We start from the raw sequence: 21,356 nt of genomic DNA, 5'->3' as shown, positions 1-21,356 counted from the left end.
TGCCTCAAGAGTTTAACCCAGAGGTTCACGATCTTAAACGCATTGCTCAAATCTGAGCTCAGCTTCCTCCCCAGATGCCATCTATTGCGAAAGTTTTCTTTCTGACCTGCTGCCTTTGCCCAATCCGTCTTTTCTGTTGAAACTTTAAAGTTGCTTTTATTTTCTTTACTTTCACTGCTGGTACCCATGCTTCTACCATTCATCGTGTACTACCTGGTTCATGGGAAGTAAAGATTGTAAAATTATGGGTGCATTGCACACACTTATCACGTCTGCATTTGCAATTGGTCATGTACCTCCACGGTCAAAATTGAACTGCAAGCCTATGACACTTAATGCTTCCATAACTGCTTGTTTGATTTCACTGATGTAATTGAGAATAGAGGGAGAAAGTGAGGGCGGCAGATGCTGGAGATCAGAATCGAGAGTGTGTGGTGCTGGAAAAGCACAGCAGGTCGTGCAGCATCTGAGGAGCAGGAGAATCGACGTTTCGGGCAGGAGCCCTTTGTCAGGAATTAGGCTGGGAGCCTCAGGGGTGGAGAGATGAAATTGAGAATAGAGTTCATTCCTTAGTCCAACAGGGAGTAAGAATAGGAGTTGATAACACAGACACAGGGAGATGCAGGGAGTCAAGGTGCCAACCCAAGGAGGAAGAAAACGAATAGCATGGCAGAGAGATAGTTATTTGGCATGAAGTCATGCTGAAGGCTATAGTTAATTTAGCTTATTATTGTGTACGGAATACTGTTATCAGCTGTAAGCTTACACCAAAAGAAAATGAGAGACCCAGAGTTTGTGGGCATGAAGCTAGGTAACCACATGTAACTGCAAAGAGCTTCAGGCATTCTCATCACTACAGCTGTGGATTATGATAATAATGAGGTGAGTGAGTTTGCTTCATTTGACTTTATACCAAAAGCATTTAATTGAATAATTTAGAATGTTACTGACAGTTCAGAATTGTAATTACATAGATTCAGTGGTAGAAATGACAGGTACTAAAATTGCCGTTAGGAGAGGGAGAATGATGAATTTAGATTGAAATAATTTTCAGGAAGTGGTTCCAAGCAAATTAAGGCCAGGACCCTTTGTCAGATAGTTAAATTGGCTTAGCTTTTACGGTGTTCTGAGCAACCAACTAACTCAAATTCTCTGTAGCTGTAACATTGTATTCCTCGCTCTATTCTGTTACTCCTATGCGCTTTGTATGGTGTGATCTGCCTGCATTGCACACAAAACAAAACTTTGTCACTCTACCAAGGCACACGTGATAATAATAAATCACATCAAATCAACTCATCTGATGTAAATTAGTATTTCTGTGCTGTCCAATTTATATCTGATTCATTGAACCAAGGATCAGGAGCACAGTGTGAGCTCCTGATACAGCAGAGGTGTAATTAAAGGAGAATCAAATTTTAGTGGCTCATCAGGACACTTGATAAGGGGGTTCGTGTCACTTCTCTGATGAATCCAGACTGTATGCCCTGACTATGCAAGAGGTTATTGCTGTGCAGTATGGAATTAGCCTATTCTGAGGAGGTCCTGAGTGATTTAGATTGTACAGTGTCCTGGTAAAGACCTGTGGAGCATTCAGTGCTGTCATTGGGCTGTAGGACAGCTCATGTGAAGGTCAAATGCAAGCAATGAAACAGTGCTTAAGCCTTACTCATGTCCCCAATATGTCCCATACCACATATCACACACCACAAGAGACTGTGACACACTTAATAGTCTGATTAAATATCAGACTAATAGTCACATAACCCATAGAAAATTTTAACTGGCATGACATGCTGACATTATTACAAGACAGGTTCTTCTAAGTACTATACAGTGAAAAGCTGTTTTCCCTAGGCAGCAATGAGCTGCCACAGTGGAAGATATCTGTATTTTATTGGGTTTTGAAATAATTTAATTCAAATATTCTTCACTGCTTAATTTCAAAACAGAAACTGGAGTTTATTTTAACTGCAAATTGCAGGTCATTTGTTGATATGTAATTAATCAGGACATTGGAGTTTCTTAGATTTAACAAGATTGCTAATTGTTTAAAACAATTTTGAACCCATGGGATGTGGAGAGAGAGCTAGAGAGAAATCTATACCCAGGACTTGGATAAGCTGTACACAATAAATATGTTAAAAAAGTGATCAGGTAGTTAAGAGGTGTAGGAGTAAATGGCGGAAAAGTCAGAGTGGGTTCTGTTACAAGAAGAACCCAATGTCCCAAAATGTTGAGAACTACAGCCATTTTGTCTTAGTTATTTATTCCCAGGTGATTATGAATATTGAACAAATCATATACAAAGTGAGGCCTGGCTTAATAAACAATGAGCTTTATTTTCGATATTTATTACTATGATAGTCATATTCACAAGGAGCTGTCAATGTACTTTCAACAAAATAAAAGCAACATTTCTTACACAAAAGAAAATAAAAGCACAACATGTGTTACTCTCTAAATCCCATTATGATACTCAGGTGGAACTATCACCTGATGAACAAATGCCCATCCCTCAATGAAGTGATCTCCATTTCCTCATTATCATGTTGTCTTTTAAGTAATAACATCCAGGTCCTAATATATTGGTCCTTACACAGTTTCTAAGTGGGACTGTTTAACATAAACCTCTCAACTCTCAATATGTCTTTTAATTTCTGTTAATGAAAAAGGACTAAACACATCAGCCTTATTCTCTTTTTCTTCCTCCTTTCTTTTCTTAAGTTTTTGGAACTAGCATCAGACTTTTCATGTCATTGCTCTTGTGTAGACTTTTCCTTTTGGTGGCTAATTCTATGGGCCTCAGATCCAGTCACAACATAGTCGAGAAACAATCCAGAATGTTCTTTCTATATCACAGCAGTTTCAATATTTATTTCGACACCTTCATTGAGATTATTATTTTTCAGCTTCCAGATTATTCCCCCAGATAATAATTATTTCTGTGCAATTAAATTTACTACTGCAAATGTACCCTCTTATATTGCACCAATTAATATTTTACCCTTCATTGCCTCGTCTGAAAGATAAATTGTGACATCAACAACTGACTTGCTCCAATATCTCTCTATAAATTTATTGGTCTACCTCCTTAATTAGAAAAATAAGAAAATACTGTATCTTGGAAACAAACTATTCAGAACCTCTGGTGACCTGGTTCTTTTTAGCAGTAAGTAAGAAAGAATTTTCTTGACTATCCTGAGCCATCTCCTCTTTCTCATAAATTCTGAGGAAACACAATTCACATGTAGCTCTGCAGTTTTAATACACATTGCCTTTCCTGATGCATCACTTTCTGAGAATTCGTTAGGTATTCCTAATATCGCAGTAGGACCCCATTAATTTCCCCATTAGTCTTGTTACAATGGAAGCTTGTTATGTTCTCTATATCACTTTTATGTTCTAGCCTTTCTCCTTTATTATTTTGGTATATGTCTAATTGTTCCTGAATGTAATATTGTTTCCACCCCAAGATTTTATTTTCCTCCACTTTCCTCTTTGATCCCCATATGATAATTTCCATACAACTGTCTGTGTGAGATTTCACATTAGAACTGCTGTTTCTCAGATCTTTGGTTCTTAATGCTTATCAAGATAAGTCTCAAGGATCGATGGTTACTGAAATACTATTTCAGAATACTTTCTTAAAGGTGATTCCCCTTACATTCTCAAAACTTTTCTCGAACTGCCGTGATTGAAGCCATAGATCCCAAAGCATTTCATTTTTCTGTTGCAGATTCTACAAATGTCTCATTAGGTTTCTTTCTTACAGTCCCATACTTAATTGAACAAGCATTCGCAACGGATCATTGCAACTCCACCAAGGACATGCAGGTCCTGAACTTCCTCCAACTCTAAACCCTTACCACCCAACACCTGGAGGAAGAACGCCTCATCTTCCACCTTGGGACCCTGCAGCCACATGGGATCAATGTGGACTTCACCAGTTTCCTCATTTCCCTTCTTCCAACCTTATCCCAGTCCCAAGCCTCCAACTTGACACCGCCCTCTTGACCTATCCATCTTCCTTCCCATCTATCTGCTTCACTGTCTGCTCCAACCTATCACTCCACCCCCACCTTCGTCTACCTAACACGTGCCCAGTTACCTTCTCCCCAGCTCCACGTCCCTCCCATTTATCTCTCAGCTCTTTCCCCCCCCCCCGCCACCGTCCCCCAGACCCACAAGCCTCATTCCTGATGAAGGCTTATGTCCAAAACGTCAATTCTCCTCCTCCTTGGATGCTGCCTGTCCTGCTGTGCTTTTCTAGCACCACACTCTTCGACTCTGATTCCAGCATCTGCAGTGCTCACTTTCTCCTCTTGGTAGTCATTAGTCTATATAATGTGAAATAAGTCGAATGACTGAAAGCTTTAGAAACCAAAAATGCAAGGTTGCTTTTTCCTCCCAAGAATGATGCACTTAATCTATGACATGTCTTACTCATGTCTCTAAACAGTGAATCCATGGTAATATAAAAATTAGTTTCCTCATGAGAAAATATGGGAAAAGCTAGTTGTTTATGAAGCAGTGTAAGCCTAATCTTAACTTTTTTAATGGATGGATTCCATTTTTGATATATGTGTGCACTGCTGCCATCAATCATGGTGAATGGGATAATATTTTCTCAGCCCACAAAAATCATACCTTTCAATTTATTCAGTGTTTAAATCAATTCCACTTTTCTGCCGTGTTGAGCTATAGTCTCGTTCGTACGCAGCCTCAACATTTCATCCTACAAATGAACAATTACTTCCCGGTGTCTGGGATCAAACAGGTGATGCATGTGGTTTTGAAGCTGCATTGGAATTTAAGACATGCCTACACAAAACAGACCCCACATAGTGAACAACAAAGAGAGTCATCATTCAAACTTATGTAGGCAGTTCGTTTTTATAATTGACCTATATGCTGACCTCATATTTGTGGAGAAAACAGAAGATAATGGATATCCTGTATGATCTCTGTTCCACTGTAAAGGGATTATTATCAGTCCGAGGCTCATTAACTCTTAAGTATAGTAAACATAGGTTGGAGGTTTCAAACAAGTTGTGATCCCAACTGAAATTATGACTGGACAGGTCAGTTCCCAGATTGCAACCGAACATTTTAGGTATTACTCAACATTTATTGAGGTGACTTTTCACTGAAACACAAATGTGCAAATTTGCACATCTGGTTTTAACAATAAAACAGAGAAACTGTTTTATATATTTAACTTCAACCAGGACATATGCAAACTGAAATGCTCTCCCCAGCTACGGTGTTTCCCTGAAGCCTGTTCCTACAAATTGAAATAAAGTTAATATTTTCAATTATTTATTTTGTCCACTCATGAAACTCTCCCAGTGCAAATAAGTTCCATTAGCACTATTTATCATATTGGTTTCTAAAAACTGTGGCTATAAAAAAACTGGCAAGTTAATTATTAAACCACCTCCCACCCATACACACAAAATCCAAACCCACGTGTCATTAGTCCAAAATACAAACTCTAAAATAAATAAAATATTTACAAATTACCCACTTTGTAACACAGTATAATGTAAGCTTCCTTATATCATAGACAGCGAATGCAGAGTTTATTAAGACTGCAAATTCAGCCTACAGATTCTGTGGATCTTGCTGAACCAGTTGGAAACTGAAGGGCTCCTCCAATCAGTCTCGGTAAAATTTGACAAAGCTAAAGGTGTTCCAGGTCATCACATTTTGCCTTTATAAATGACTTTGTTTGAAAGTGCATATTAACGGATGTCAGTAAGGGACTGGGGTGATTTTAGTTGTGATGGTCATTGGCATATCTAAGTACAATTGGGGAGATGCTGGAATGCAACAGTGTGGGTTAGTGCTTATAGGAGGAGGAATTGTTTGTTAAAAATGAAGATGAGGTCATTTTGAGGAGAGAAAATGAAGAAGTAAGCAAATAACTGTACTTCAGTGATTCATTAAAAAAGATGTTTTTGTTAATAGGATGAAATGAAGATCCCCCCTCCTATACCAAAGAAACCGTCGAAGGGAAGGTTACCTGCGGCGCGGGAGAAGTCATTGGAACTTGCTGACAGACACAGGCAAGAAGCAAGAAAACGACTTATGGCTGCCAAGCGAGCAGCTTCATATCGGCAAAACTCTGCCACGGAAAGTGCAGATAGCATCGAAATCTACATCCCAGAAGCCCAGACGAGGCTTTGAAATTGCACAGTGCCATTTGGCAGGAACATTGTCTTTAACTTCAACTTTACTTCTTATGTACAAGGGATGACAAAGCCAGACCAAGGGCATATTTGAATCCTGCTGTCTGGTCTCAGCAGTAGCAAGCATTAACATTCCTCTTGTGTTCTTTTATGTTGTCATGGTGGACCAATTATATTTTCTTCAGTTTTTAAACGAAGCTGCAGTCTAATATATTTTGTGCACAAGTTCTTTATAATGCATCTGAGTGAAAGAGCAACATGAAGAGAGTTTTGGTCTGACTGAAGAAGCATGTAGCTGGAAGCATCCTGCTGTCATTTGTACTTATTTTTTAACTTTTGTTTCATTAGGAAACTGCAGTTCACCAGGACAAGATGCTGGACCTGAGTCAGTGAAAGTTTCATCCTTCGATTTCACTGGAATTATCTTTCCACTCTGATACTTACCAGTGGCTCATTCTTGACGTGATACATTTTACTGAGACATCGTGATTGTCGCAGAATTTGTCACTGGTCTTAGAGAGTAGTTTTTTTTTAAAAAGAGAATAAGATTTACACACAAAACTGTGAGAATTCCAAAAATCTGAAACTGCAAGGGAAATGATCCAGAAAGTGCTGAGTTCAGTCAGAATTTAAAATTATTCGACTACCCAGCAATTTCAAGTTGTTCATGACAATGACCCTTTGGTACTGGCAATTGGGCGGCACAATTAAGTATCCCTTTCCTATGGGCACATGGATGCAGCCCAGCTGAACAGGATGAAACACTCCCCTCAACATCCCCAACCTGTCCTTCTGTACAAAAGAATGTGGTATTACTGACACAAATACACAAGCAGAACAACAGAAGTGCCAAATGTACAAAGTATCTCCTCTGTCTCTGTCTCTCTCTCTCTCTCTCTCTTTCAGTATGTCTGTCTTTATGTCTGAAATGGCTATAGGAAGCCTATGTAGAATAAGTTTTATATAGCTTAATTGGGTTTTCAAGTAAGCAGGACCCACAGTACAAAACCTTGCCCATACCATGGCACTCACAGCTGCTTAAGTAGAATTCCAAGTTGGCGTGAAAAGGAAAACATTGCTGTAGTGCGTCTGGGCATGCCCTTCAGAGATCACAATTCGGGCAAGTTGTTGGAAGGATATAGAGGGAGGCTTGTGTCACAACTTCCTGTTTCTGTAATTAACCCGGGGACTTAATAATACTGACAGTGAATGGATACGAAGAAAGAATATATTCACTTCTGTAACATTGGCTATTGCTCATCACGAGTGCATAAATCAACAATAACTTTTGAAAAATATTATCACCCCCAAATTTGCAGGTGACACTGAACAGGACGCTGGACAGCAGCACTGAGAATTAAAACTAAAGGATTGTTGCTTTGTATTGTACTAAAATTGGGAAAAGGAAGCATACCAAAAGGCATTGGGAAAAATTATTGAGTGCAAGGGCTTAAACCATGAAAGAACTGGCCAAAGATTCAGACTGCTGAAGGAACAATGTATTGATCGGAACTGGTGGCAAGCACCTAAAGAGATTGTAAAAATGTTTTAAGTTGTGTTTGCATGGTAAGATAATTCTGACTTGCTGGGATGCATTAATCAGGAAAGATGTGTAATATGCAATATATAATGGCAAGATGAATGGACTACATTCTATGGGAATGAATGCACGGTATTTGGTGAGCTTACAATAACAAGTGGATTATGATATTAAACAGCATGGTAAGCAGGTTGCATTCATACATTGTAAATTCTAATTCTGGACGGCAAGTCATGGGAGGGGTGGCAGCAGAGAATTTGCAGGGGTCCTTATCACCAAGACTGCTACAATTTTAATGGGATAATATTCCTACTTGGTGGTTATCACTGGGACAAAGATTTGTATTGGTGAAATTGATTTACATTTAAAAACTCAGAGAATAGAGCAAGTCTTGTCGTATTAGAGACCTACATTTGATTTTTTTCTCTTCTGATTGCTGTTTTTGTACATCTGAAGTTGGCACTGGCCAATATATATAGTATATAAAAAATTCTGCCAATACAGAGTCTTTGAACATTTCTTACTTATATGTACAGTCGAGGTATGCTTGACAGATCTTATTGCAGGTTTGTTTTCAAATGTACCCAGTTAATTACCATCATATCCTTGGATTATTTATGCATTAGTTGCTGACAAAGTAAGTTAATAACTGAGTTACAAACAGCATGTGTTGCGAATACTTGAGCAGCATCTATTGAGAGCAAAACTAAAAGTTTCAGATCAGTAGCCTTTCAGCTGACCATACCTGGAATTTTATAATTCTATTTCTCTTTCTGAAGATGCCACTTCAACTTCTGAAGTTTTCCAGCATTCTCTTTTTCTTCTAGATTTCCAATATTTGCAGTATTTGACTTCAGTAGTGGTGTTTCCCCGTTTTAAATCTGTGTGAATATTCCAAATTTTGTTCAGCTCCCTACTGCCAATTTACTGACTGCCTTGGAGCCTGGAGAAATATAAAATGTGGTCTTTTTACAACGAGGCTGGAGAAATATGTTGAAATACAAACGGAAAATGCAGAAAATATTCCGCATGTCTCACTGAACTTGTGGAGAGAGAAAGAGGTGATTTTTATGGTCAGTGGCCTTTTATCAGAACTGGAATAATAACTGGTGTTTAGTAAGTGCGAAGGCAGGGAAAGAGGAAAGAGTGGAAAGAATATCGGGGAAGGTCTCTCAAGGATGGAGGCAGGTGAAATTGAAATGCAATTATCTCAAGGCCAAAGTTGATGGTATTGGGTCAACTAAAGAAAGAAAAGCTGGGATGAGCAGAGTTGCAAATAGGAATGCCAGAACCATCACCAGTAGTTGCCATGAAAGTAACACAGGGCCAGTGGTTGTGATTGGAAATTGCTAAATGGTGTTGAGCCCGAAAGCTGTGAAGTGTCTCATTGAAAGATGGGGAGCTGTTCTTCCTGCTTATGTTGCTCTTCATTGAACGGTGTGTGCAGCTAAGAACAATGAGATCACAGTGGGAGTGAAGCAGAGAATTAAAATAACAGATAACAATAAACTCATGGCCATGCTTGCAGATTCAAACTGGGTTTCTCAAAGTACTCAGTCTGTATTTGATATCCTCATTGCAATAAAGCCTGCATTGTGTGCAATGAGTACTGGATATTACATTGAAAGAAATACAAGTAATTTGCTGCTTCACCAGGAAGGTGTGTTCGAGGTGTTTGGATGATGGATAGGGCAGAGGTAAAAGGGCAGGTGTTTCAACTTGCGAGCAAGTACTATTGAAAAGGGAAGATATGTTGTATATAATTGGAGAATGGCATTGGAGTGGAGGAAATGGTCCTTATTGAATGCCGAGAGGGAGTGCAGGATGATACTTGGTAGCAACATTACATTGGAGATAGTGATAGGTGATCCATTGAAAGCGAGGGCTGCTGGGTTGCAAGGTGAGGACAAGGAGAACTCATTCTTGGATCTGAGAGGGAGGGGAATGGACGAGGATATGGAACGGACATGGTTGAGGACCGTATTAACCATCGTGAGCAGAACCTTTGGATGAGGACCTATCAGCAGTAGTATAGAAGCTAGTATTTTCAAAACACATGACTGAGAAACTTACAAACTTGTATAGAGTCCTTATTAAAGTCAAGTGTGAGGAATTGCTGGAAAGGCAACTACCGGAATAAGTCATCTTATGATCAATATTTGGCAATAGCCTATCCTTGCAGGTGGAGATAGACAAGTCAAGGAAGGGAAGGGAAGAGTCAGAGATGACTCATTTGATGATGAGTAAGACAAAAATATTAGATTAAAAAAAATTGCATTTTGCAGCGACTTTCATTTGGAGGAAGTGAAAACATTCAAATGAAAATCTGTAAAATGTGAACAAAAATCTCAGCCAGCAGGAGACTGATGATAGGTGGTACTGAACGAAACCCCGGGAAGAAGTGGAGAATTCTCAAAATGCCCTTTTGGGAGATGAATGTTTAAAGAGTTGGGCATCAATGGTAAAGAGAAGATGGTAAGTACAGTCGGTTCTGATATAACACGATAGTTCTATTCTCGTGCAATCTTGCTTTATAACAAAATCACACAATAGCCATGCCATTTAAACTAATGGGGCCAGAATCATGCTATAGTCATTACAGGTAAGGAAAGTTTGTGTTCAACAAATAATGATCGAAATTCTTCAATCACGTTAAAGAAACACGTGTTATCACAAAACCAACTGTACTATGAGAGTAGAAATTGTGAAAGAGCCCCAGGGCATGGGGAGGAGTTGCAGATATTGGACAAGAGGAGATCAAATAAAATCAAGAAACTAAGAAGTCAGTTCCATGAGGGAATGAATAGGCCGATACAATGACCATTACAGCAATCCTATTAGTGAAACGTTTAGAAGCAGACTCTTCCGTGGGACTCTATAAGCTTGGAGGCAGTGGAGAGGTTTCAACATGTGTTAAAATCAATTGGAAAAGAAGACTTGAGCACGGAAGAAGGTAGGAGAGGTATCAGACAGTTGACATTCAGCCTCTGTTAAATAGAAGCCAGTAGACCAAGTACCTGTGACACATTTGTCAGCAAGTGGGATGGTGATACTAGGAACGAACCTGAGAGAGTAGAGTGCTGTGAGTTGTAGCTTAGAGAGAAGGAGGGGAGCATAAAAGTTGAGCTGTGCTCAAAACATCAGTTCTCAATCTAATTAGACTTGTGAGGCCAGAATGAGGGATCCAATTAGAATGAAGTTTCTGAAGATAGGAGAAAAGGTACTTTGGATGTGGAGAAGATTCCTGGCCATCTAAGTAAGCACAGAGGCAAAGATGGTGGACGAAGACCTCAAGTGTTGCACCACATTCAAATAGCAGTGTGATAGAATCATAATTGGATTAAGCTCTGGATGATTGTTTGATGAAAACAGAAGGCAACTTCAGACTGGGTGGTGAAATTTCAAAACAGATGCGATTGGAAAAAGGATAGGGTCAAAGTAATCAGAGAGACATTAGCATGAGATGTTAAAACATTGATCTTTATACCAGAATGAAAGAACATAGTACTTTTAGTTAAAACACCAGATGAAAAGTGTAAACATTGATCTGTGAACCAGAATATCTCTAAGTAGAGTGAGTTAGTATTGATAGAGAATTGTGGGCATGCATGGGATGGTGCATGGAATTGAGCATGGCCCTCAGGAGGCAGCAAGAGCAATGGTGGGAATTAGATTACTTACAGTTCTTACAGATTACTTACAGTGTGGAAACAGGCCCTTCAGCCCAACACTGACCCACCGAAGCGCAACCCACCCAGACCCATTCCCCTACATTTACCCCTTCACCTAACATTACGGGCAATTTAGCATGGTCAACTCACCTAACCTGTGGGAGGAAACCGGAGCACACCCGCGCAGACACAGGGAGAATGTGCAACCTCCACGCAGACAGCCACCTGAGGCGGGAATTGAGCCCGGGACTCTGGTGCTGTGAGGCAGCAGTGCTAACCACTGTGCCACCGTGCCGCATAATCTGAAATGTGATTCTTGGTAGTTCAGTTGCATTCATGGGTCAGTGTTGGGACCACAACTTTTCATTTTAAACATTAATGGTAGGAGCATTGAGGAGGTGGGAAGGCTGTAGAAGGATTTGGACAGGTTAAGAGAGTGGGCAAATTAGTGGCAGATGGAATACAACATAGGAAAGTCATGCGCTTTGGTAAGAAGAAGATACATGGACTACTTTCTAAATGAGGAGCAAATTCAGCAAGTGCAAAGAAACTTGGGAGTTCTAGTCCAGGATTCTGTCAAGGTAAACTTGCAGGTTGAGTCAGTAGTTAGGAAGGCAAATGCAATGTTAGCATTTATTTTGTGAAGACTTGAATATATGTACTTCTGAGGCTCTATAAGGCTCTGATCAGACCACATTTTGAGTATTGTGTGCAGTTTTGGGCCCCATATCTCAGGAAGGATGTACTGGCCCTGGAGCATGTGCAGAGGAGGTTCATGAGAATGGTCCCAGAATTAACATATGAGGAACATTTGAGAATTCTGGGTCTGTACTCGATGGAGTTTAGAAGGATGGGGGGGAATATAATTGAAACTTACAGAATACCGAATGGCCTGAACAGAGTAGATGTTGGGAAGATGATTCCATTGGTAAAAGAGACTAGGACCCAAGGGCATAGCCTTAGAGTAAAGGGAAGACCTTTTGAAACGGAGATAAGGAGAAACTTCTTCAGCCGGACAGTAGCGAATCTATAGAATTCACTGCTGTAGAGAGCTGAGGAATCCAGGTTAATGAGTGTATGTAAGATGGAGATAGATAGATTCTTGATTGTCAAGGAGATCAAGGATTATGGGGAGAACGCGGGAGAATGAGTTTGAGAAATTTATCAGCGGTGATTGAATGGTAGAGCAGACTTGATGGGCTGAATGGCCTAATTTCTGCACCTATGTCTTATAGTCTTATGTGGAGTAAGTCCAAGATTGAAACATTTGCTGAGGAAATAGATATGTTTGTGAAACTAAGTTCTGGTAGATTCACAAACAGGCAAAGTGAAGCAGAAACTGATGACATTGGCAAAGGTAAAACAGCAACAGAGATCCTGTCAGAGCTCAGAGCAGAGTTTCATCAAAGTGAACAACCACAGAAAGAAGTTGATGTGAGTGAATTATTAATACAAAAGCAACCAGTGTTGAAAATCCTAATTTCCCCGTTGATGTGCTATATTCAAGGCAGCAAGCAAAGCAACTGAATGCAACTTCTTAATTGGATTTGTAACATTTTTGTCAAAATATGTACTTCAAAACTGGACTCAGCTTTGAAAAACAACATTAAATTGTTTTGAATGTTTAACATCTTCACATTATACAGCCTTTATGATGTCATGACATTCAAAGTTAGGTGTGCCAATACCTGTCAGGTTTGACCTTTTTAAAATATTTTGATAAATTGCACAACTAATTAATGCCTTACATTATTCATCATTCTTTTAAGACTTGTCCCTTTTTTCTTTTTTATGTCAATGCTTGTTCTCATTCTTTACTATTGATGTAAGGTGCAACTTAAAAAAACAACTCAGTACATGACTCTATTTCTGGATTACTTCTAAATTAAAAATACATTGGACATTTAATTATTGTACTGAAGCTACGAATCAGTATGATGCATTTTGAGCAAATACAGTTTCACATAATGTAAAAAAGATAATTGCTGTTAACATAAATTATGACTTGAATGCAGATTTATAGTGAATATAAGGTTGTACCAAATCAAAGGATCAAATTAAGGATGGCTCTCTAATGCTGGAATATTGAAATTAAATATATATATATATATATATATATATACATGCATACACACACATATATTATTGACATTGAAAGCAGAAGTTGGAATTCAGTCAATGTATTTAATTCACTATATTTAAGAAGTAAAATCTACTGAATTTTTTTTTTGTTCATTCATGTAATATGGGTATGACTGGCTAGGCTAGCATCGAATCATCATCTCCATTTATTACAGTCCTTCAGATGTAGGGACACCCCCCGTGCTATTTGAAAGTACAGAGTAAATGTCAAGATGTGTACAGTAAGTATTACAGTACATGTCTTGACTTACTGCTTATTAAACACAGAAGATCAAGGGTTAAAGATCAACATTTCAGCTAAAGATGGAAAAGCAGCCATAACAAATGTCCTGTTGAATCAAATAAATCTGATCTATAGTTAAAGCAGTCAGACTCTGAATGTCAACTCACAATTTTTTACATATCTTTGTTGTTGTAGCATGTCTTCTATTTGTGTTTTCTGTTTGCTAATTGCATGTGGGTATTGCTGTCAAGACTGGCATTTGTGGTCACCCCTTGAGAACATGGCTGTCAGTCTCCTTGAGCCAGGGCTGTCTATAAGCTTGTTAGATAAGGAGTTCCAGGATTTGACACATTAGCTAATAAAGAATGATATGATATCTGGCCAGGATGGAGGGAAACGTACAGTATATTTTCTGCCTTTGTTCTTATAGGTAACAGATGTCCTGATTTTGTGATACTGTTCAGGGCTCATTGAAGGGGCCGTCTTGAGACAGAGAGGTAGCACCCCTACCCCAGGACCGGGTGGCTTGGGTTCAAGTCGCACCTGCTCCAGAGGTGTATAATAGCATCTCTGAACAGGTTGATGAGGAAAATAAGTTGAAAGTTGCTGTAATGCATTTTTTAGGTGGTACACGCTGCAGTTGTAGTACACTAATCATGATAGAAGTGGATGTTTTAGGTGTAACATAGGTTGCCAATAAGTGGGCTGCATTGTCTTGGATGGTGATGAACTTCATGGAGATTGTAGGACCTGCACTCACCCAAGCAAGTTGAACTGTGCATAAGATGTTGGGCAAGCCTTAAGGAGTTAGGAAATCAATGTAAAATTCCTAATCTCCGACATGGTCTTGTAAGCTAGTCCAGCTAAATTTCTGCTGTAATCCCCAGGATGCTGATGGTGGATGATGTGATGCAATAATTTTATTGAATATCAAAGGAAATGTTGGTTAAACTCTCTCCATTGCCTGACATGCATAAGGCAAGAATGTGACTGGAACATGCATGTTATGATGTTCTGGTGCACCAATTGTTCTAAGTCATTGAACTGAATGTTGTCCAGATCTTGTTGCGTGTAGAAGTGGACTGCTTCATTATCTGAAGAATTGTGAATAGATCTAAGCACTATGCAATCATCAGCAACCATCACTCACTTCTGATCTAATGATGGAGGGAAAGTCATTGATGAAGCATCTGAAGACATTTGAATCTAAAACACGACCCTAACGAACTCATGGGTGACTGAGGTAATTGACCTCCAATAACCGCAGCAATTTTCCTCTGTGCTAGATATGACTACAGTCAGTGGAATATTTACCCCTGATTCCTATTGGTTTCATTGTTAATGAGGTTCCTTTGTGGCACAACTGGTCACATGCTGCCATGCTGTTAAGAACAGTCACTTTCATCTCACCTCATCTCCCTGTTGAATTCAGCTCTTTAACCCATATTTGGACCAAGGTTGTAATGAGATCTGGTGCTGAGCATTCCTTAGAGATTGGCATTTGAGTTATTTCAATGCAGTACTGTTTTAATAACATCAAAATAAGCAGACATTATTTTCTATGCATTCTTTGAAACTGATCATCTTGTGTACAAGAAATGCAGCATAACCTTGACTTAAAATAACATCCTACCCAGACCATTCTATTCCACGGAACAGGAATGGTAGGCAGGCTGTTTGAAGAATACATAATAAAGCTATGTGGATTTGAATATTACTCAACTATTTACTTTAATGTGGAGTTTCTTCTTTTCTCCCCCAGTGGTGAGCAAGTGATCACTTAAATGCTGTGAGAGGCTTTCCATTTTCCTGACTTGATAAGCAAAACTAAACTATAAAGGAAAAGCAAGAACACAAATTAACCTGTGATAGAGTAAAATATGTTAGTTCACTATCGTATAAACTAAAAACAAAGTTCCAATTCAAAGCGTGTCCCTTGACCTAGTTGTTCATTCCTTCCTGAAAAGAATGTACTGGCAATGTTATATATTCTAGAGAACTGAAGACCAGAATGGAGATACATTTTGAAATTTGAACTGCTTTTAAGAATACTTGTCCTTCAAAAATAATTTAAGTGGTACTGTAAAATAATTTTCATCTCAACAAAACTCCATGTAAATGGTCATCCTGTTTCACATGTAGGAAAGAAAGAGAGGAGCATTATATTTATTGCCATTGGCTTTCAGTGAATTCCACCCTTGCATTTCAACAGTGACTAAACTTGAAAAGTACTTCAGTGGCTGTAGACTGCATGGGATATCCTGAGATCATGAAAGATGCCACAGAAATGTAAGGTCACTATTTTTCTTTCATTTCCTTTCACATTAAAACCATTACACAAATTGTAGCTTGTTGGATTCGGGTATTCTTCTTCACTTTGTACATTGTTGTCCGAAATAAACAATTCCTTCGATTCACATACTCTATGTCTGCCAACTGTGTTTTTCTGTGCAGAAACTGCATTGTGGATGACAAGACTGGGGCTATTCAATCTGAAAACACCAAATGGGCCAAAGACTCAGGGGGCAAGTAATTCTGAAATTGGCAGCAGGATCACACTAATTTGTTTGTATCTTCCAACAATAACCTTGGCAGACCTTTTGGGGAAAAGGTGGAACTCGTGCCATACCTGTCGAAGGTATCACATGGTGCCCATCTAGGTTGGCTGCCATGCATTTGGCTGAGGGAGGAGGGTGGGTGTCACTTCATGGAAAAATTATAGCTGTCTCCAAATGCCCCAGAATTACTGTGCTGCAAAATGGATGCTCCTCTTTGGAGAGAGCCAGACTGCATCCCTCCACTCAATACTCAAAGGCATAGATCCTCCTCCAGAAATGTTAGCCAATAATCCTGCACCAGGCTTTTGAAGGATTGCGCCTATCAAAGTGCCAGGACAGGAACTCCACTCTCCCTGGCCAGTACATCATCCTGCAGCATTGGCTGTATTTATATTATAGCCAGATAGAAATTCTGGGCAAAGTTGGAAGCTGGCATCCTTAATATCAGCAGATGTACTGAGCTTTTCATGATCACTTTCCATCAAGCGTTGTCTTGATAGCATAAATATGCGGATAACTCAATGAACAAATTGTCCTGCAAATGCATAGAACAGTGGGATTACCAACAAGCAAGATTCAATATCAATGTAAAGTCTCTGATGACACGTCCTCAGTGCCCTGCATTAGTTTCCAATTACAAACAATGAACATTTGGTATCTCCAGCGGCTGCCATGAAGTCACGTGTAGATAAATCTAAACCAGACAATAAATGCTTACACCAAAATACCTGGGAAAATATTCAGTGTGTAACCAAAACAGGAGAGACCAGGAAAGCTTGAGCTTCAGTTCATGGACTGTGTTGTATTAGTTGATATTCCAGGTCAGTAATAGCAGTTTTAACAACAATGGCAGTTGCTTTCCCCAACCTCTGTTGGCAGCATTCATAAGTGGAAGACAGATGAGGACAGTAACTGGTTCAACTGATTTCAGTGGGATGATTTGGTAATTTACCATCAGTCATCCAGAGTATCCTGACTAATGCTCCCTGTTGTAAAATGAGTGAGTGGATGGAATCACCCTTTTGGCATCAAATTACCTGTCAATGCTCAAATTTTTGCACAACGCCAATGTCTGTTTACCAGCACCAAACCCGCCTCATGCCCACCCATGAAGTGCCTTAGGATGCTTTTCTGCTTTCATGGCGCAAAATAAATACACACTTGTTTTTGCATTAGAAAGGGATGAGTATTGCTGGGAACATCCTTCAGTAAGTGCCAAAGCCTTGAGGACAAAGGAAAGGTGAGAACATTTTAGTGAGTTGAATGAAAAGAAGGTGGAGGTCTCTATGTAAACCATACATCAGTGCCAATCTCCTCAGCCCATTTAAAAACAACCCACATTTTAATACTTTATTTCAGTTCCAAGGAAATAAGCCCACAATGAGGGAGTATTTGGCATTTTTGGGACACAATGAGCTCTGCAAATAGATTCCATTCAATCCACCTTCAGTTTTACAGTGACAAAGCTTGTTTGTGAAAGAGTGAAGTGGAATGATGCAATGCATTTGTGAGTAGCCACTTATGTCTCAAACAGTCAATTGCTATTGATTATTAAAACAACAGATCTTGTTAAAACAACAAATGTAATACAAATAGCAATTTCTACTTACGACCCCTAAAGTTAGGCTACAAAAAAAAGGAAGTGTATGCAACTTTGAATAATTCGTAGCATTGTGAATTATACTGTTGCTTTCTTATTCCATAATTAACAAGCAGCATATTAACTGACATTAGCATGAAGTTTATAAATGCATCATGTTTGCAATATAGAGAGCACCATTAGTATGCTTTCTGACCATTAATACGCTGAGGGCAAATTGTAATTTGCAGACATCATTGATGATGACTTAATCTGTTGACGGCAAAATCTACTGTTTTCTGAGTCATGTTCTGTTTGTTGAAGAAAAAAGCCCATATAACATATGATAGGTATCACTCTTTTTGTAGTGTTTGGTTATATGGCATAGTGATCAATACTGTACCAAAAGCTTTATTCCACAGAGGGATATGTGACTACCACCATAAAATGCTTTGTCCTCAACAAATTGCATTCATAAATTCCTGAAATGAATAAACATCTTACGATACTTTTTAAAAAGATTATTCACTAGAAATATTCCCTTCCTTGAAACCTTCATTTTGCAATGTCAAATCTTAAAATTTCTTTCAAGATGAATTGCGATTTCCCGCGTTGAGCTTCCAGTGTGTAGAAATAAGGAAGCAGGAGTACACCATTTGGCCCTTTGAGCCCGCTGTAAGGAAGATTGACAGGTGGACAGGTCAAGGCAATGGTGCTGAGCTAGAAGGTTGGAACACAGGTAAGATTAGAGTTAAGATTAGAGTGGTGGATTGGAGTCAAAATTAGAGTGGTGTGTCCTATTTGCTTACTTTAGAAAAAGTGGTCAGTCTCACGGACACTATATATGTGTTGTACAACATTGCATACAAAAATCACTGCCTATACAACTGAACCGAGCCTGTATATTTATGCTGCAGGCACAATGATTCTTCATGTTTAAACATAGGAAAGATTTCCCTTGGTATCTTAAAGGCACAGTACATGAGCACATAATCATGTTGGTGTGACACTTGAGCTCAAATTCAAAACGGATTGTGGAAGCGTGCTCTACATCTCCATGACTCCATGACTCTACATCTGTTGTGATACTATATGCATTTAGTTTGGACATCTTTTCCCAGTTCCAAGTAACCACAAAGTGACCATACAGTCGTACCCAAACAGTGTTGATTCCCATTAAATTAGGAATTGCACTCTAGCATGCCATGAGATTGCCTGATGTTAGAAATGGAAATGTGGTAGCGAGTGTTGAGATTTGTAGCTCAGGTTGACAGTCTATATGTAAGTTTGCTACCTGAGCTGAAACGTTCATTTTCCAACATTTTGTCACCAGACTAGGTAGCATCATCAGTGAGCCTCCAGTGAAAGCTTACTGGAGGCTCACTGTTGATTTTACCTGGAATGGTGACGAAAGGTCTGAAAATGAACTTTGCAGCTCAGTGAGCAAACTTACATACATGGAAATGTGGTATTGTTATTGTAAACAGTAGATTTTCTGGTGTGGAATATCAGGGCACGTTATTGGATCAAGGGGAAGATTAACACTGTATCTATTGTTCTCAGAGTTTTTAATTTGCAGTGGATGTGGAAAGGTTTTCAATCGTTCATTTTTCACCAACATTCTTGACCATAGTACACAAAATCATTCTTCAAAATTACATTAAACATTTGCACTTATATAACAATGGGCCCAGTTCATTGGCTGTGATTGACATTTCTTCATGTGCAGCTCCTGGCAAAAGTTGCCTTTCCAGAGATTACCCAACTGCAACTTCCTTTAATTGAAAGTGAACATGCAAAATATACTTTTCAGATATAGTTCTGTAGAAACTACAATATGTTTGTGCTGTGATTATTCTGTTTCCATGGAAATATTTGTTTAGTTAAAAAACAGGTTGTGTCTTTTGACTATATTAGACATTACGTACATATGAGAGGAAGATGGTGTGACTGTACAAATATCTATTACTGGCTGAACCTCAGGTGAGGTCATTCTAACCTCACCCATTGATTCGCAAATTGAATAGTTCAGATCATCTGCTCATTTTACACCCTACTCGATTTGATTTCCTTGACATAAATGGAATGGAAAATCCGACTGTGTCTAAAATGAACAAGTTGATTGAACAGACAAAACTTTTCACAAATAAATGTACAGTAATGCTGTGCTTCTCAGTCCAGATATCAGAATGTGAATGAAAAGGGACAAATGTCTTCTATTAAATCATTATTTTGTGAAATATTAATATGCAACCATATACCATATTGATGTAATCTATTAGACCAGTGGCACTGCTTATAAATATATTGAACATTGTGTTATGCAAAAGAAACATTTAAATAAATGTACAGGATAGATTTTGTGACATAAAATTTTAGATATAAATTCTTATTGACTGTTTGAAAAACTCTGTCGGCCTGTCTCTCAGTCTGTCCATCTGTTTATTGGTCAGTCAGCCTATCTGTTTATCTTTGCAAGAGTAACTTCAACCATGGGTATATCATTTATTTACTCACCAGACCATCGGCCTGTTACTTAACTATCAGTCCTGGGTTCGACTAGAAATAAACTTTGACCAAGATATATTTATGCTATGGAGACTTGACCTTGATTTCAACTATGTGCAAGTGAGTGGATATTAAATGAGTTCAAATCTTTAGTCTTGTTTACAACAGAATAAGGTAAAATATATAGTTCACATTTACAACCTCATTTCCCTGTATAAGGAAATAGTCTAATTAGAGTGTCACCAGCTAGAGCAGCAGAAGTCTGTGTTTAGAATCACTGAATCCCTACAGTGTGGAAGCAGGCCATTTGATCCATTGAGTTCACACTGACCCTCCGAAGACCATGCCATCCAGTTCTACACCCGCATTTTATTCCTGGGATCCTACATTTCCCCCCAGGCCCCTGGCACTGTGAGGCAGCAGTGCTTACCACTGAGCCACCATGTCGTTGTTAAACACTATGTTGTTTTGTCATTTGATTTATTCAAGGCTGCAATTGACTGTATGATTTGACTATATCAATGAATACTGGCAAAATAGTGTTGTTGGAACATGGGTCAAATATCTAAATGAATCGGCATTGTACTCAAATTGTGTTGTGGACATTTTTGACTGGCTGAAAAAAAATGGTACAGTATGCTTCAATATTAATTTATTACATAAACATAAAACATCTGAATTATTTCTCACTTGATATCAAATGAGAGAAAATTATCATTTTTATTTATTTTAGAATGTAAACCTACATCAATAAATCTATACATTTCTAACTGGTGTTGTTGTCCATTCATTGCTTTTTTTGAAAAAAAAAGTTAACAATTTTTAACCTCCAACTCTTTGATATTCATTGTTCAGAGGTGATGGTGTGAGTCTGTTTCTAAATCTCTGCCAATGCAATTGTGTAATTTGGCTGCTGGAAGAAGGTTGAGTGGAGTCAGAGC

General features: G+C 38.8%; 1 protein-coding gene across 5 annotated transcripts in view; it reads left to right on the top strand.

The window, feature by feature from the left end:
• Nucleotides 1-21,085, top strand: part of LOC140453638 (disks large-associated protein 2-like) — a 723,320-nt gene extending 702,235 nt beyond the window's left edge. For all 5 annotated transcript variants that reach the window (XM_072548503.1, XM_072548501.1, XM_072548502.1 and 2 more), the window contains one exon: nt 5,974-21,085. In XM_072548503.1, the coding sequence (XP_072404604.1) occupies nt 5,974-6,192 (219 nt within the window). In that variant the 3' untranslated portion in view covers nt 6,193-21,085. The remainder of the gene's footprint in view (nt 1-5,973) is intronic.
• The last annotated feature ends 271 nt before the right edge of the window (nt 21,086-21,356 follow it).

Source organism: Chiloscyllium punctatum, chromosome 27, assembly GCF_047496795.1.
Source record: "Chiloscyllium punctatum isolate Juve2018m chromosome 27, sChiPun1.3, whole genome shotgun sequence".
In the NCBI taxonomy this organism is placed as follows: Eukaryota; Metazoa; Chordata; class Chondrichthyes; order Orectolobiformes; family Hemiscylliidae; genus Chiloscyllium; species Chiloscyllium punctatum.
The sequence above is the reverse complement of the archived record's forward strand: the minus strand, read 5'-3'. Positions and strand labels throughout refer to the sequence as shown.